We start from the raw sequence: 19,126 nt of genomic DNA on the forward strand, positions 1-19,126 counted from the left end.
ATGATTCGTCATATTGTTATTTATACTTCTCATATGTTCAAGGATTCTAGTTTTTAACATCCTTTTTGTTCTCCCTATATAACTAGCCCCACATCTGCATTCCAACTGATATATCACGTGGGTAGTTAAACAATTAGCAAAGCCTTTTGTTTTCCAAGATTCTGTCTGTTCCCTATTCCAAATCATCTTTCTGTCTTTGCTCATATATTTGCATACTTTGCAATGGCTACAAGGTGCACATCCATTCAGATCTTTTAACCAATTGTTATCTTCATTTTTTAAATTACTGGGGGCCAGGGCTGCTTTAAGTGTTTTTGCTCTCTTAAATATAACCTTGGGTTTATCAGGAAGTATTCTATTCAAAACAGGGTCTAGCATCAGTACATCCCAATGTTTGAATAGTATACCTTCAATTTGCTTATTCTTAGTGTTAAAATTAGTCACAAAAGGAACCATTTCTTTATTTTTTGCAATATTTGTATCTTTCTTTCTATATTTCAAGAGATCTTTTCTATCCAGCATATCTGCCTTGTGTTTACACTTCTTAATTGTCTCTGTGGGGTATTTTTTCTCCATAAATCTATCTATATATGTTTCTGCTTGTTTTTCATACAGATAGCTATATTTTATTATATGCCTAAGATACATAAAAGCTTAGATAAACCCCCTGGACGCCCTATAATTGCGGGAATAGATTCTGCTACATGTAAATTATCTGAATATGTGGATTTTTTTCTAAAGAAGTATGTATTTACACTCAGATCGTTTGTGAAAGATTCAACACAGATACTTAATATAATAGATCAAATGGAATGGCAAGAAGGCTATAGCTGGTGTACAGTAGATGTCGAATCTCTGTACACCAGCATACCACATGACAAAGGTTTGGAAGCCATTCACTATTTCCTTTCTAAGGATGAAAATGTTACTAAAGAGATGAGATACTTTTTGGTAGAATGTGTTGAGTATATTCTCAAAAATAATTATTTTAAGTTCCAGGGTGAATTTTACAATCAATCGTGTGGGTGTGCGATGGGGACCCCATATGCACCGAGCCTAGCTAATCTGTATTTAGGTCGATGGGAAGAGGAAAATATTTTTATTGAAAATGAATTTACTGAGAAAATTGTTAGTTTTCATAGGTATATAGATGACATATTGATAGTATGGAGAGGTGATAAAGCACACTTTGAAAAATTTATGTTATACATTAATACCAATGAGAATAATCTTAAATTTACGTATAATTATCAAGATAAAAAAATTGAGTTTCTAGATTTGGTTGTGGATGTAAGTGAATGGCCTCCTGGTAAGAAAATTAATATGTATACTCATATCAAAAAAGTTGACAGCAACAGCTACATACACTTTGATAGCTGCCATTCAAAAAACTGGCTGCGGAATATTCCGTACTCACAGTTTCTAAGACTAAAAAGAAACCGTGGAGATGAATATATGTATGAAAAACAAGCAGAAACATATATAGATAGATTTATGGAGAAAACATACCCCACAGAGACAATTAAGAAGTGTAAACACAAGGCAGATATGCTGGATAGAAAAGATCTCTTGAAATATAGAAAGAAAGATACAAATATTGCAAAAAATAAAGAAATGGTTCCTTTTGTGACTAATTTTAACACTAAGAATAAGCAAATTGAAGGTATACTATTCAAACATTGGGATGTACTGATGCTAGACCCTGTTTTGAATAGAATACTTCCTGATAAACCCAAGGTTATATTTAAGAGAGCAAAAACACTTAAAGCAGCCCTGGCCCCCAGTAATTTAAAAAATGAAGATAACAATTGGTTAAAAGATCTGAATGGATGTGCACCTTGTAGCCATTGCAAAGTATGCAAATATATGAGCAAAGACAGAAAGATGATTTGGAATAGGGAACGGACAGAATCTTGGAAAATAAAAGGCTTTGCTAATTGTTTAACTACCCACGTGATATATCAGTTGGAATGCAGATGTGGGGCTAGTTATATAGGGAGAACAAAAAGGATGTTAAAAACTAGAATCCTTGAACATATGAGAAGTATAAATAACAATATGACGAATCATAGTGTGCCCCGTCATTTTGTGGAATGTGGAGGTGGGAATTTAAATAATTTTTCATTTAAACCCATAGAACACGTCACTTTAGATGATAGAGGTGGTGATTCACTAAAAAAACTAGGAAGGAGAGAAACATACTGGATCCATAAACTGAAAACACTGAGCCCTAATGGTCTTAATTGGAACTTTGACATTGTCCCTTTTTTGCACTAATGGAATGCAGATAATCATGCACACTGATGTCATTTTGTTGGTAGGGTGTTTCACCCCTTAATGGTATCGATAGGGTGTATGGTTGGATACATAACATGGTGCAATATTCAATGTCAAATTATATCTATTCCCATGTTTAATAATAAATTAAATAAATATATATACAGATATATATGGATATATCTGTTATTGCACATATATACTTCATCATTCATTTAAGAATCGTTTCTCCCTGTACTGTACGCTGTGAAGAACATTATAGATATTTTATATATACATATATGATAAATAGAAAATAAAAATAAAATATAGGTATTGTAAAATATAGATAATGAAAGAAAATAAACTAGTAAAGAAAATCGTTTTTGATAAATTATAAAAACCTGTGACTAAAAAATGATGATCATATTAATGATCAGTATAATGGTATATTTATATATCTGATTTTATACAGTAATAAAACAAAGGATAGAACATAGAACTGACAGACGCAAATTTAAAACATCTTTATGTCTTATAATGAATGGTGAAAATAGCACTTGAAATTGATTACTGACATGTGTGTATAATCACAAATAGCTGGAGATTTCCTGATAAAAAATTGAGAACAGCTGATTAAGTTAATTAATGATTAAGATATATAATGCTGTCTGACGGGCTATGGATTATCCTCTGGTCTTATATATAAAAATATGAATTGTTATTTAATTGATTGATTGTAATGATGTTTACGGAATTTATAAAGAAATAAGTATATTAGAATGCAAAAATGTAAAGTTTTTTAAAGAATTGATTGTGAGGGATGTGCTATAAATGCTGCACGGGAACTCTGTTTGGCCACACGCCCCCTGACGAAGTCTATTACGACGAAACCGGTCGGGACGTCTACACCAAGTACTGAACGAGCGGCCGCATGCTCTGTGACCGAGTGCGTGGATGAAAACACAGCCGAATGCAAACTATTTAAAGCTCCCAGTCTGAATCACTGCTGGGCACGATCCGGAGACGTTTCCTGTGGGGTTTTGGAGGAGGGAGCCGGTACTTATTTACCTCGATGTATGTGAGCTTTTATCTTTTTATTAGTAAAGATTTCAAATTTTGCTCATTTGTGCGCCTTCCTTTCTTTTGCTTTTTCACATGTACCGAGCCGGTGGATCGGCTTTTCAGGAATTGGCAGCACGTACACCGATAATAAGAAAAGAACTGATTATTTGAATTTGAACTGAGAGCAATATCCCATGCGCAGTTAACAACTGTGGTAATTGTATGATCTAATCTAATTGCAGCAGTGGATTATGCTCCTGGTTTAAGATGATATTTTAAATAATTGTCACTGCTTGTATCTGTCTTGTTTGTACTGGTATAATTTTTAAGTGTGGCCATTTTTTATACATTTGTTATACTGAGCTGATCATTATGGAAAAGCGTCAGAGACGTTTAGATGAATGTCACAGGATTTTTTCTGATCAATTAGGTGGAAAAAATTATGTGGAGGATACTGAGAAAGATTCGTTTGCTGATATAGACACTCTCTGTGCACAGGTGGAGAAACTATGTATTCGTGAAATGAGGCTAAGCTGGGAGATAACTACTTTAGAGAACTATATAGAAGCTGGACGTATCCCACGTGGTTTACGATTGTTAAAAACACCTACATTTGGGAGTGATAGAGAGGATTTTGTTGATGCATGGCATAAAATTTTGGATGCGTGCTCTCATGAATTGATCAAACTAATTATTAAAGAAAGAAAAAGGGAAGCTGGTGAAGTAGATCAAGAAATGTGTGAATTAGAAAAGAAAATAGAACCTATTAAAGACATAAAAGAATATAAAGAGATAAAAAGGGAAAGTGATATGAAGGTGAAAAAATTAGAAAAAGAGATTATAGAGACAAAGGTACGTAAATTCCAGAGGGATATAAATGATTACAAAGAAGGGAAAGTGAGGAACTGGAATCCTGCAAGAGAAAGAATGAGGGAAGGGGGAGATCAATATAGGAGAGATGAAGGATTAAGATATAACAACTGGCAACATGTACCTTATAAGAACAGAAAGAAATATGAGGAAAAAGAACAATGGAAAATGCCCTTGTCTAATAGGTTTAATGCTCTACACACACCTAGAAGGGAGGAAAACCAGGGTTTTTCTCAACATAGTCAGAGATGGAAAGAGAAAAAAGATTTTTTAGAAAGAACGAATCAGAACAGCCCAAAGATGGGAATAAAAAGGAAAAAACAGGAGGAACAAAAAGAGGAAAGAGAGGAGGCAAGAGGGTCAAAAACAAGAAGAGGGATATAGAAAGTAGTGTATGTATCTTTAATCTATCTAGCTATATATTGAAACCAATTGAGGAAAAATTACTTACACGGGGGTTATCATATGCACCGAATGTAGGACCTAATGATTTTGATCTATTTATAGACGCTAATAAATTTACCAGATCATTAACTCTGAAAAGGCATTTTGCCAAAAATAATGAAGACACATCCACACTAGTAAATAAAGAAGAAGAAACTAATGTTACAGGTTTAAAGAAATATTCTTCTTATTACCCCATTGAGTCTCGTGGGGGGAATATAGAAACATATTCACAGTTAATTATTAGAGATCTAGAGGAACTCTGTAGAAAGGAAAAAAGATCTAAAGATAATTTAGGTCAGAGTGAAAGGAAGGCTATTAAGGAATTAGAGAAAAATGCCAATATTGTCATAAAAATGGCAGATAAGGGAGGGGGGATTGTTATTTTAGATAAACAAGATTATTTGGATGAAGCATTCCGTCTGCTTAATGATGAAAAAACATATGACAAACTATCTGGTGATCCTAGTAAAAGAATATTATCTGATATTAGAGAATTACTCAAAAAGGGCCATGATAATGGTTGTATCAGCAAACAAGAAAGTGATTATGTGTTCAACGAGTTCTCCAAGATAGCTATATTTTATTATATGCCTAAGATACATAAAAGCTTAGATAAACCCCCTGGACGCCCTATAATTGCGGGAATAGATTCTGCTACATGTAAATTATCTGAATATGTGGATTTTTTTCTAAAGAAGTATGTATTTACACTCAGATCGTTTGTGAAAGATTCAACACAGATACTTAATATAATAGATCAAATGGAATGGCAAGAAGGGTATAGCTGGTGTACAGTAGATGTCGAATCTCTGTACACCAGCATACCACATGACAAAGGTTTGGAAGCCATTCACTATTTCCTTTCTAAGGATCAAAATGTTACTAAAGAGATGAGATACTTTTTGGTAGAATGTGTTGAGTATATTCTCAAAAATAATTATTTTAAGTTCCAGGGTGAATTTTACAATCAATCGTGTGGGTGTGCGATGGGGACCCCATATGCACCGAGCCTAGCTAATCTGTATTTAGGTCGATGGGAAGAGGAAAATATTTTTATTGAAAATGAATTTACTGAGAAAATTGTTAGTTTTCATAGGTATATAGATGACATATTGATAGTATGGAGAGGTGATAAAGCACACTTTGAAAAATTTATGTTATACATTAATACCAATGAGAATAATCTTAAATTTACGTATAATTATCAAGATAAAAAAATTGAGTTTCTAGATTTGGTTGTGGATGTAAGTGAATGGACTCCTGGTAAGAAAATTAATACGTATACTCATATCAAAAAAGTTGACAGCAACAGCTACATACACTTTGATAGCTGCCATTCAAAAAACTGGCTGCGGAATATTCCGTACTCACAGTTTCTAAGACTAAAAAGAAACTGTGGAGATGAATATATGTATGAAAAACAAGCAGAAACATATATAGATAGATTTATGGAGAAAAAATACCCCACAGAGACAATTAAGAAGTGTAAACACAAGGCAGATATGCTGGATAGAAAAGATCTCTTGAAATATAGAAAGAAAGATACAAATATTGCAAAAAATAAAGAAATGGTTCCTTTTGTGACTAATTTTAACACTAAGAATAAGCAAATTGAAGGTATACTATTCAAACATTGGGATGTACTGATGCTAGACCCTGTTTTGAATAGAATACTTCCTGATAAACCCAAGGTTATATTTAAGAGAGCAAAAACACTTAAAGCAGCCCTGGCCCCCAGTAATTTAAAAAATGAAGATAACAATTGGTTAAAAGATCTGAATGGATGTGCACCTTGTAGCCATTGCAAAGTATGCAAATATATGAGCAAAGACAGAAAGATGATTTGGAATAGGGAACGGACAGAATCTTGGAAAATAAAAGGCTTTGCTAATTGTTTAACTACCCACATGATATATCAGTTGGAATGCAGATGTGGGGCTAGTTATATAGGGAGAACAAAAAGGATGTTAAAAACTAGAATCCTTGAACATATGAGAAGTATAAATAACAATATGACGAATCATAGTGTGCCCCGTCATTTTGTGGAATGTGGAGGTGGGAATTTAAATAATTTTTCTTTTAAACCCATAGAACACGTCACTTTAGATGATAGAGGTGGTGATTTACTAAAAAAACTAGGAAGGAGAGAAACATACTGGATCCATAAACTGAAAACACTGAGCCCTAATGGTCTTAATGAGAACTTTGACATTGTCCCTTTTTTGCACTAATGGAATGCAGATAATCATGCACACTGATGTCATTTTGTTGGTAGGGTGTTTCACCCCTTAATGGTATCGATAGGGTGTATGGTTGGATACATAACATGGTGCAATATTCAATGTCAAATTATATCTATTCCCATGTTTAATAATAAATTAAATAAATATATATACAGATATATATGGATATATCTGTTATTGCACATATATACTTCATCATTCATTTAAGAATCGTTTCTCCCTGTACTGTACGCTGTGAAGAACATTATAGATATTTTATATATACATATATGATAAATAGAAAATAAAAATAAAATATAGGTATTGTAAAATATAGATAATGAAAGAAAATAAACTAGTAAAGAAAATCGTTTTTGATAAATTATAAAAACCTGTGACTAAAAAATGATGATCATATTAATGATCAGTATAATGGTATATTTATATATCTGATTTTATACAGTAATAAAACAAAGGATAGAACATAGAACTGACAGACGCAAATTTAAAACATCTTTATGTCTTATAATGAATGGTGAAAATAGCACTTGAAATTGATTACTGACATGTGTGTATAATCACAAATAGCTGGAGATTTCCTGATAAAAAATTGAGAACAGCTGATTAAGTTAATTAATGATTAAGATATATAATGCTGTCTGACGGGCTATGGATTATCCTCTGGTCTTATATATAAAAATATGAATTGTTATTTAATTGATTGATTGTAATGATGTTTACGGAATTTATAAAGAAATAAGTATATTAGAATGCAAAAATGTAAAGTTTTTTAAAGAATTGATTGTGAGGGATGTGCTATAAATGCTGCACGGGAACTCTGTTTGGCCACACGCCCCCTGACGAAGTCTATTACGACGAAACCGGTCGGGACGTCTACACCAAGTACTGAACGAGCGGCCGCATGCTCTGTGACCGAGTGCGTGGATGAAAAAACAGCCGAATGCAAACTATTTAAAGCTCCCAGTCTGAATCACTGCTGGGCACGATCCGGAGACGTTTCCTGTGGGGTTTTGGAGGAGGGAGCCGGTACTTATTTACCTCGATGTATGTGAGCTTTTATCTTTTTATTAGTAAAGATTTCAAATTTTGCTCATTTGTGCGCCTTCCTTTCTTTTGCTTTTTCACATGTACCGAGCCGGTGGATCGGCTTTTCAGGAATTGGCAGCACGTACACCGATAATAAGAAAAGAACTGATTATTTGAATTTGGACTGAGAGCAATATCCCATGCGCAGTTAACAACTGTGGTATATATATATATATATATATATATATATATATATAAAACAATGCGCGGTCTGAGACCGGATATATATATCAGAATACTCGTACAATATATTCTGGTAGATGTACACTTGTTCTTAACTAACGCTGTCTTAAAATGACATGTAGAATACTTAAGTGTCTGTAGAATCACAGTGCTGATAAATTAGGCGGATTTACAGAGGAGACCTTGCCCTGCAGTCCCAGAGAACAGTCGCAGAAGATGGCGCCCAATGTCTCAGTCAGGGAGTAAGGGAGAGTGTGAGGCAGCTCCAGAGCGGCAACACCAGCAGTAGATGGTGCCCAGAGCTGGGGGAGGGGCTACAGTTCATGTGCCTTATCCCCTATGCTGGTCCTCACCACCTGGTACTATGGAGCCTTATTAAAAATGGATAATGTATTATCCGACCTGTGCTCCCCTGCCCTGGTGGATATAGTGGGGTCCCTGTACGGCCACAGTGTCCACGCCAGCATTGCGGTCCGTCTGCTGAGACCGCGACCGAAACGCAATTTAATGGCGGGTCCTGCCTGGGGGACCCTCTTAACTCCTCCCTGAGAAGCAGCCACACGATCCAGGAAAGCGTCTGCAGTGGTGTGCCTAGGAACCGGAGCAAGTACCCTGGAACAGAGTCAGCGATAGTATGCAACGCTGCTGGGAAGGTGATGGAGCCGTGGCACAGTATGTCACACTGACATATGAAGTGCTGCAGCCCTTGAAGTCTTCTAAATAGCTTTTCAGGGCTGCCTGCGCAGCCTCCCCCCCCTGTTAAGTGACCTGCTTATGCAGGCAACAACTCTAAAACTGAGCTCACAGTGCCCAGAGGCGGGGTTATATAGAGGAGACTCCGCAATGCATCCTGGGACAGTCTAAAGCTTTAGCCTGTTGGTGCCTTTGGATCAAGATTCATCTCTACACCCCGATGTATTCCCTCTAGAACACAGTGTACCCTGCTGCAGAAATTCGCGTTATTGTGGAACTACAAGTTCCAGTAGGCACAATGCACTGGGGCATATGATTCTAAGGGTGTCCAATTCTAATATATACAAAACTACTTAGGCAATTTTTTTAGCTCTAAAGCTGGGTACACACTTGTTCAATCCTCAAGAGATCAGATGCCAGATCAGACTGTTTATACAATACTACTACACACCTGGTCACACATTCTACATCCAATCACTGTGTACACGCTTGTCCAATTTTCAATCTGCCCTCCAATCTACATCTGCTGGAAAAATATATTTGGCTGTGGGACAAGAGGTATTTATTAATGAGAACATGGTGGGAGGGTGGCAGCCTGTAAGCTCTTTTGAGTGGCCACCAACTCCCCAGGGCTTGCGACATTCTTCTTCGATCTTCACATGTGGCCTATAAATGATTTAAATGGCCGCCACCTCCCCAGGGCTGTGGCATCTTCTTTTTAATCTCTACCTGGGTAGCGGCCTGAATGCTCTTTTGATTTGTCATTGCAACTCCACGGCTTCCAGTGTCTTCAGGAGCTCTTGCTTGCTGCTCCTTCATCACAATCAGACCACTGCCTTGTGTCGGCTAATATTAGCCATCACAATGCGGTTGGTGATGACACTGCCCGCCGTGGCCATCTCAAACTTTCAAAATGACGATGCCAACAAGCCAATCACGACTTGTGCCGCTATTACTGAGCAGGGAAATGCTGCCAATGTGCTCATACGCCCGTTGCCGAACTCTGGCGAAATGGCGGACTGGGACTGGATCCAAGCAGGCAGCGACCGCCAAGTCCCACAGCATCCACTGCCGGTGTCGGGATCCCTCCAGGTCCGGAACTGCCAACACAATGATAGTGTACAGAGCTGCCAAGACCAGAGATCGGTCGCTAGCACCGGTCTCAGCAGCCTACACACTGCACAAGGAAAAGGGTGCGCTTGGGGGAAGCCCAGCACCCTCGTAGGTAATGGGCACATCACATCACTGATGCCGACTGCTCTGGCACACCCCCATAAGTGACGTGAAGGGGCAGGCCCACCTCCAGCTGTGACGCCAACAGGGCCGCGGCTCCCACCCCGGCTGGCACGCCCCAATTTTGCGTGCACGTGCACAGAGTGCTCCCACAGCCTGGAATCCTGGAGGCAACACGAATGTCAGATTGCTTCTATGAATTGAGATGTCACATGATTTCAGTCACCTACTCTGCACTGCATTAACTGTAATATTCTTATTTTTTGTATTGATATCATAATTTCTCATTCATACCTTTATATTAAATAATTAATTAATGTTTCTATTGCATAAATTAAATTACTACAGTAACAGGTTTTGGCTTACATCATTACACTTTATTCTGTTTTAATTACATCTTTTTCAAAACTATTTAGTCAGTTATTTACACATTTCTTCTACTCATTTCATATAAAAGGTCTTCTACTTTTATAACTATGGTCCCATGTACATATTAATTTCCACAAATACGTGTCTTTCAGGAGCTGCACATTATCCTTAATCGTGATAATACATTTAAAACAGTTTCCCAAACTCCACTATTACAGTCCAATGGAGTGCATTTAGAAGATTGCAGTGCTCGATTTAAAAGCACTGAAAATGTGTTGAAAGATTAGACACTTTTTAGTTTTTACACTTGTCTAAGCACATGTAACCTCAGAATTTGTGATGATGGGCTTATTTAACAGCTATCTCTACAAAACCATAACAGAATCGCATGAACAAGTCAACAAGAACTAAGGAAGGCAAGACATGCAGAAGAGAATATAACTGACGTGTATTAAAACAGAGGGGCAGATGTATTAACCTGGAGAAGGCATAAGGAAGTGATAAGTGCAAGATGATAAACACACCAGCCAATCTGCTCCTGTCAATTTAAATATTGGCTGGTGCGTTTATCACCTTGCACTTATCACTGGTTTATCACTTCCTTATGCCTTCTCCAGGCTTAATACATCTGCCCCAGAGTACGCAAACAAAGGAAAGGACAGAACAGTACTCTTAAACCAGCAAGGGTTTATGTAGCTGTCAACATGGTGCATCCATGCCTCATTTACATGCATTCCCAGACTGACCTGATCCAGTCTTTCACTGGGTGGGTCAAACAAATGGATGACAATGATTACTCAATTATAGCATAAGCGGGAGATGTAGGTTTGAAGTGCCAATTTTACCAACTGGCCCAGTAAAAATTCCTGAAGCAATAACACAATGCACCATAAACATTTTTTTTTATTGTACTATTGCTTTTAACTCCAAGGGGACGATTGTGCTATTGCTTTTAACTCCAAGGGGTTGAACGCGGATTGAATGGCGCCGGTAGGGTGCTCCCAGAGCTATTCAATTCAGCGCAATGCTAAGTTGGAGAATGCCCGAACTCGCGGAGTAAAAAGGGTGTTTAGTTGTGAGAACGGCCACTCTCCAACTAAAATGCCTCACTGCAATGCTGTTTGCGTAGCGCTAGGGCACAAAACGGACCTAGTTTTGCTGTATTTTTGCTAGTGTGCAAGAAGAAATCTTCTAGTCAGGGAAAAATAGCTCTGGGAGCTTACTTCGGCGCTATTCAACCTGAGTTCAACTGAATCGACCCCCAAGCAAGTAAAAAAGTTAAAGAAAAAGATGACGTTTTTTAAATAAGTACCCTTACGATTTCATCCTACCGTAACAGATTTTTAGACATCATATGGTTTGGGGCCAATATTTAGGTGTAGCCATGTTAATCTTGCTGCGGATGTGGCATATTGCATGGCGTGTCGGGCACGACTATTTGCAGGCGGCAATCACTCCATTAATTCCATTAGGAATTTATAGAGTGATCACCGGCTGCAAATAGTCACAGGCCAGCAGGCCACGCAGTATGCCATATCCGCAGCAAGATTAACATGGCTACATCCATACACTGGGAGATCTATTTGTACTGCTCTACAAATATCTGTGTCTGTAGAAACGTTAAGCTACGCATTGCGGGATCCGGTCTGAAGATCGATATTGTCTAGGTCGACAATGTTTAGGTCGACAGGGTTGGAAGGTCGACCTGAGTTTTTCACATTTTTTAAACTTTTTCATACTTAACGATCCACGTGGACTACGATTGGAACAGTAATCTTGCCCGAAGCATGGCGAGCGAACACAGTGCACTAATTCGGCTTCCCGGTCACTGTACGCAGAAAACTACACCAAAAAAAAAAAAACTCCTGTCAACCTAGAAACCCTGTCGACCTAGTGACTGTCGATTTGATGATCCACACCCTGCATGGCATATATTCATATGACTGGGAAACTTATCACTATAACTCTTACCAGCAACAAACTCTGTTCCTGCTAACTCTGCGGTGGCGAGAAAGTCATCTATAGAGCTTTGTTCTGTCACTGACTGGAGGTTCAGTCGGCCCCAGTCATAGCCATCATTTAGTTCACTTGTGTGGAGCTGCATATACCATAAAACAAAACACATAGTAAAGGTTATATGGAGGACACAGTGTACTCGGAGAGCTCTACAGGCATCTCTTATAGCGCCTCAGAGTCAACATACAAATAAATACTCATTCTCTATTATAGGCTGCCCATAGTAGCACTTTAAATTGGGACACATGAATTACACAGGTTCTGTGGCTGGCTGACTTCAAGCCTGCATGTCACCTGGTTTTAATCAGCCACAGAACCTGAGTAATTCATAAGCGTCCCAGTTTAAAGGGCTAGTATGGTCAGCCCATACTGTACACCAGACCTGGGCAAAGTATGGCCCGTGGGCCACATACGGCCCTTTGTCAATGCCTGTCCGGCCCACGTAGGCTCCCTGCACCATGGAACCACTCCTCCCCGCCGCGCTGTCACTCCTCCCTGCTGCTGCCTTAAGCTTGTCGCGCTGACAGCTCTCAGCTGAAGGCAATACTGTAGCGGCGGAGACAGGGGCAGCGGGAAAGAGCAGCCAATCAGATCCTACGGTGTCTCCCGCCAGTACGGTTTGAATCCCCCCTCATTGCGGCGCAGCGCACTGACCTAAGCTCCGCCGCCAGCACCAATAGACTAGCCTCACTGACCTGGCACAGCGTCGTCCTACGCAACGGTGAATGCCGCTCCGCATCTGTATGTGTGCCCGTGCTGCAGCAGGCTGTGGGTCTCCGTGCTCTCTACCTGGTGCAGTGTGTCTCCGTGCTCTCTACTTGGTGCAGTGCGTCTCCGTGCTCTCTACCTGGTGCAGTGCGTCTCCGTGCTCTCTACCTGGTGCAGTGCGTCTCCGTGCTCTCTACCTGGTGCAGTGCGTCTCCGTGCTCTCTACCTGGTGCAGTGCGTCTCCGTGCTCTCTACCTGGTGCAGTGCGTCTCCGTGCTCTCTACCTGGTGCAGTGCGTCTCCGTGCTCTCTACCTGGTGCAGTGCGTCTCCGTGCTCTCTACCTGGTGCAGTGCGTCTCCGTGCTCTCTACCTGGTGCAGTGCGTCTCCGTGCTCTCTACCTGGTGCAGTGCGTCTCCGTGCTCTCTACCTGGTGCAGTGCGTCTCCGTGCTCTCTACCTGGTGCAGTGCGTCTCCGTGCTCTCTACCTGGTGCAGTGCGTCTCCGTGCTCTCTACCTGGTGCAGTCTGTCTCCGTGCTCTCTACCTGGTGCAGTCTGTCTCCGTGCTCTCTACCTGGTGCAGTCTGTCTCCGTGCTCTCTACCTGGTGCAGTGTGTCTCCGTGCTCTCTACCTGGTGCAGTGTGTCTCCGTGCTCTCTACCTGGTGCAGTGTGTCTCCGTGCTCTCTACCTGGTGCAGTGTGTCTCCGTGCTCTCTACCTGGTGCAGTGTGTCTCCGTGCTCTCTACCTGGTGCAGTCTGTCTCCGTGCTCTCTACCTGGTGCAGTCTGTCTCCGTGCTCTCTACCTGGTGCAGTGTGTCTCCGTGCTCTCTACCTGGTGCAGTGTGTCTCCGTGCTCTCTACCTGGTGCAGTGTGTCTCCGTGCTCTCTACCTGGCGATTACTCTAAACTTCTGATTACCAGTAGCATCTTATCAAAATATATAATTTGCTGCTTTTTATAATGGGAGAAAATTAACATTGAGCATAATTAAGTTCAGGTTATCATTGGTTCGGCCCTCCAACACAGTTCAGATTATTCTTGTGGCCCCCTACAGAAATTAATTGCCCACCCCTGCTGTAGACTATTAACGAAATAATAGAATCCTTCATATTAACAAGAAACCAGCTGCCAGGCTGTGTAATTAGAGAATGCTCTGTATAAAGCTAGGCCAGCTGCTGTGGAACCACAAGTCTCACTCTAACTATGACTGGCAGTGTTTGCTGGTTCTTGTAGTCCCGCCCACTGACAGGTACAAATGACGGGAGGAGGCAGTCACCCAGGAGTCTCTGACTTGCAGCCCTCGCTGGCCCTGAGCCCGCTCCCGGATAATAGCTCTCCCGAGCCCGCACGTCGCTTTCTTCTTCCCCATCACCTACACATGCGACATGCACAGGAAGCGACGCACGGAATGGAATCACAGTTACACCGGAAACTGCATGGGTGTTACAGCAAATGCCGCCCCCGGTGACCTGCCGCCAGAGGAGGACACTACACAGGGTGTGCAACGCCTGTAGCAAGGCTGATAGGAAGTAGGCGGTGCCTCCGCAGCTAGCCACGCCCCCCGCAATGTGATCGCAAGACAGGGAGTAAGCTGGGTGCTCGCCTGAAAGGTTGGGCACACTATACAATTATCTGGCAGATCAACTGGCAGATGGGGAGGGGGGAGTGTTAGTGGCAGCTGTCACAGAGGAGATGCGATGGAGAGGGTAGTGGGGATCACAGCTTACCCGAAAGGAAGCTGCTGCTGTGCTGACTGAGAGCAGACTGTCAACAGGGAGATACGGCAGGCTGCTAACCCGATGCTTGGTGCACCTGGACATAGGCCCTCATTCCGAGTTGTTCGCTCGCTAGCTGCTTTTAGCAGCATTGCACACGCTAGGCCGCTGCCCTCTGGGAGTGTATCTTAGCTTAGCAGAATTGCGAATAGAAATTTCTTAGCAGTTTCTGAGTAGCTCCAGACTTACTCAGCCATTGCGATCAGTTCAGTCCGTTTCGTTCCTGGTTTGACGTCACAAACACACCCAGCGTTCGCCCAGACACTCCCCCGTTTCTTCAGACACTCCCGCGTTTTCCCCAGAAACGGCAGCGTTTTTTCGCACACTCCCAGAAAACGGCCAGTTTCCGCCCAGAAGCACCCACTTCCTGTCAAGCACAGTACGATCACCAGAACGATGAAAAATCCTCGATATGCTGTGAGTAAAATTCCTAACTTTTGTGTAAAATAACTAAGCGCATGCGCTCTGCGAACCTTGCGCATGCGCAGTAAGCGACTAATCGCAATATAGCGAAAATCGGCAACGAGCTAACAACTCGGAATGACCCCATAGAGAGCAGCACTGTTCTGTCCGCTAGTGCTACGTCCATGGCCAGATTGGGATGGAGAGCCAGCCCAGGAAGCATCCATAAGAAGCCCCAACGGATGCTTCTCCCCAGTGCATATGCTGAAGTTCGGTTCTTATTCGTCCAGCTTCTTATTCAGAAAATTGAGTTTTGCAAGGGTTAACTAGTCTTGGGCCACAATTTTGACACTTGAAATCAACAGAAGGTATTCACTTGCATATGACCCATTTGTATTTCTCTAACGTCCTAGAGGATGCTGGGGACTCCGTAAGGACCATGGGCACTTTAAGAAAGAGTTTAGTTCCTGGTGTGCACTGGCTCCTCCCTCTATGCCCCTCCTCCAGACCTCAGTTTGATACTGTGCCCAGACGAGCTGGGTGCTTTTCAGTGAGCTATCCTGAGTTAACTGATAGAAAGTATTTTGTTAGGTTTTTTATTTTCAGGAAGCTCTGCTGGCAACAGACTCCCTGCTTCGAGGGACTGAGGGGAGAGAAGCAGCCCTACTGCTTCTTAGGCTACTGGACACCATTAGCTCCAGAGGGATTGGTACGCAGGATCTCACCCTCGCCGTCCGTCCCAGAGCCGCGCCGCCGTCCCCCTCGCAGAGCCGGAAGATAGAAGCCGGGTGAGTATGAGAAGAAAAGAAGACTTCACAGGCGGCAGAAGACTTCATGATCTTCACTAGAGGTAACGCACAGCACTGCAGCTGTGCGCCATTGCTCCACACACCTCACATACTCCGGTCACTGTAAGGGTGCAGGGCGCAGGGGGGGCGCCCTGGGCAGCATTTGGGACCTCATATTGGCAAAAAGAACACATATATACAGCTGGGCACTGTATATATGTATGAGCCTCCGCCAAAATTACTGTTTAAGCGGGACAGAAGCCTGCCGCCGGGGGGGCGGGGCTTCTCCCTCAGCACTCACCAGCGCCATTTTTTCTCCACAGCACCGCTGAGAGGAAGCTCCCCGAGCTCTCCCCTGCTGATACACGGTAGAAGAGGGTTGAAAAGAGAGGGGGGTGGGCACATAATTAGGCGCAAAAACTATAACATACAGCAGCTACCTGGTTAACATTAAGTTACTGTGTTATTCCTGGGATATTATAGCGCTGGGGTGTGTGCTGGCATACTCTCTCTCTGTCTCTCCAAAGGGCCTGGTGGGGGAACTGTCTTCAGAAAGGACATTCCCTGTGTGTGTGGTGTGTCGGTACGCTTGTGTCGACATGTCTGATGAGGAAGGCTATGTGGGAGAGGAGCGGGAGCAAATGAATGTGGTGTCTCCGCCGACGGCGCCGACACCTGATTGGATGGATGGATATGTGGAAGGTTTTAAATGATAATGTTAATTCCTTGCATAAAAGATTTGACAAGGCTGATGCATTGGGGCAGTCAGGGTCTCAACCCATGCCTGACCCTATGTCGCAGGGACCGTCAGGGTCTCATAAGCGCCCACTATCCCAAATTGTTGACACAGATACCGACATGGATTCTGACTCCAGTGTCGATTACGATGATGCAAAGTTACAGCCAAAATTGGCTAAATCCCTTCGATATATGATTAATGCAATAGAGGATGTTTTGCACATCACAGAGGAAACCCCTGTCCCTGACACGAGGGTGTATATGTATAAGGGAAAGAAGCCTGAGGTAACTTTTCCCCCCTCACACGAACTGAATGAGTTATGTGAAAAAGCTTGGGAATCTGCAGATAAAAAACTGCAGATTTCCAAACGGATTCTTATGGCGTATCCTTTCCCGCCAACGGATAGGTTACGATGGGAATCCTCCCCTAGGGTAGACAAAGCTTTAACACGCTTATCCAAAAAGGTAGCCCTGCCGTCCCAGGATACGGCTACCCTCAAAGATGCTGCTGATCGCAAACAGGAGGTTACCCTGAAGTCCATTTATACACATTCGGGTACCTTACTAAGACCGGCAATTGCGTCGGCCTGGGTGTGTAGTGCTGTAGCGGCATGGACGGATACCTTATCTGAGGAATTGGATACCCTAGATAAGGATACTGTATTATTGACCCTGGGGTATATAAAAGACGCTGTCCTATATATGAGAGATGCTCAAAGAGACATTAGTCTACTGGGTTCTAGAATAAATGCTATGTCGATTTCTGCCAGAAGGGTCCTGTGGACTCTGCAATGGACAGGTGATGCCGACTCAAAAAGGCATATGGAGGTTTTACCTTACAGGGGTGAGGAATTGTTCGGGGAAGGTCTCTCGGACCTGGTCTCCACAGCTACAGCTGGAAAGTCAAATTTTTTGCCTTATGTTCCCTCACAGCCTAAGAGAGTACCGCATTATCAAATGCAGTCCTTTTGTTCACAAAGAAACAAGAAAGTCCGAGATCCGTCCTTTCTTGCCAGAGGTAGGGGCAGAGGAAAGAAGCTGCACAACGCAGCTAGTTCCCAGGAACAGAAGTCCTCACCGGCCTCTACAAAATCCACCGCATGACGCTGGGGCTCCACTGGCGGAGCCGGGCCCGGTGGGGGCACGTCTTCGGAATTTCAGCCACAAGTGGGTTCACTCCCAGGTGGATCCTTGGGCAATAGAAATTGTGTCTCAGGGTTACAAGCTGGAATTCGAAGAGGTGCCTCCTCGCCGGTATTTCAAATCGGCCCTACCATCTTCCCCCCAAGAGAGGGAAATAGTGTTAAACGCAATACAAAAATTGTATCTTCAGCAGGTGGTGGTCAAGGTTCCCCTCCTTCAACAGGGAAGGGGTTATTATTCGACCATGTTTGTAGTCCCGAAACCGGACGGTTCGGTCAGACCCATATTGAATTTAAAATCTCTGAACTTATACTTGAAAAGGTTCAAGATGGAATCGCTAAGAGCGGTCATCGCAAGCCTGGAAGGGGGGGATTTTATGGTGTCACTGGACATAAAGGATGCGTACCTTCATGTCCCCATTTATCCACCTCATCAGGCGTACCTAAGATTTGCGGTACAGTATTGTCATTACCAATTTCAGACGTTGCCGTTTGGTCTCTCAACGGCCCCGAGGATTTTCACCAAGGTAATGGCGGAAATGATGGTGCTCCTGCGGAAGCAAGGTGTCACAATTATCCTGTACTTGGACGATCTCCTCATAAAAGCGAGATCAAGAGCGCAGTTGCTGAACAGCGTATCTCTTTCACTGAAACTGTTACAGCAACACGGCTGGATTCTCAATATTCCAAAGTCGCAGTTGGTTCCTACGATTCGTCTGCCCTTCTTGGGCATGATTCTGGACACGGACCAGAAGAGGGGTTATCTCCCAATAGAGAAGGCTCATGACTCTGGTCAAGAACCTATTGAAACCAAAACAGGTGTCAGTGCATCATTGCACTCGAGTCCTGGGAAAGATGGTGGCGTCATATGAGGCCATTCCCTTCGGCAGGTTCCACGCGAGGACTTTCCAATGGGACCTACTGGACAAGTGGTCCGGGTCACATCTTCAGATGTATCGGTTGATCACCCTGTCCCCCAGGGTCAGGGTGTCACTACTGTGGTGGCAGCAGAGTGCTCACCTTCTCGAGGGCCGCAGATTCGGCATTCAGGACTGGATCCTGGTGACCACGGACGCAAGCCTCCAAGGTTGGGGAGCAGTCACACAGAG

General features: G+C 42.5%; 1 protein-coding gene across 2 annotated transcripts in view; it reads right to left on the minus strand.

Annotated features, from left to right (window-relative positions):
* LSG1 (large 60S subunit nuclear export GTPase 1) overlaps positions 1-14,642 on the minus strand; it is an 85,803-nt gene extending 71,161 nt beyond the window's left edge. For both annotated transcript variants that reach the window (XM_063916428.1, XM_063916427.1), the window contains exons 1-2: positions 14,449-14,642; positions 12,417-12,543 (exon numbers count right to left, since the gene is read on the minus strand). In XM_063916428.1, coding sequence (XP_063772498.1) covers positions 12,417-12,543; positions 14,449-14,541 — 220 coding nt within the window. In that variant the 5' untranslated portion in view covers positions 14,542-14,642. The remainder of the gene's footprint in view (positions 1-12,416; positions 12,544-14,448) is intronic.
* Positions 14,643-19,126: the final 4,484 nt, after the last annotated feature.

This window comes from Pseudophryne corroboree, chromosome 4 (genome assembly GCF_028390025.1).
Source record: "Pseudophryne corroboree isolate aPseCor3 chromosome 4, aPseCor3.hap2, whole genome shotgun sequence".
Taxonomy (NCBI): Eukaryota; Metazoa; Chordata; class Amphibia; order Anura; family Myobatrachidae; genus Pseudophryne; species Pseudophryne corroboree.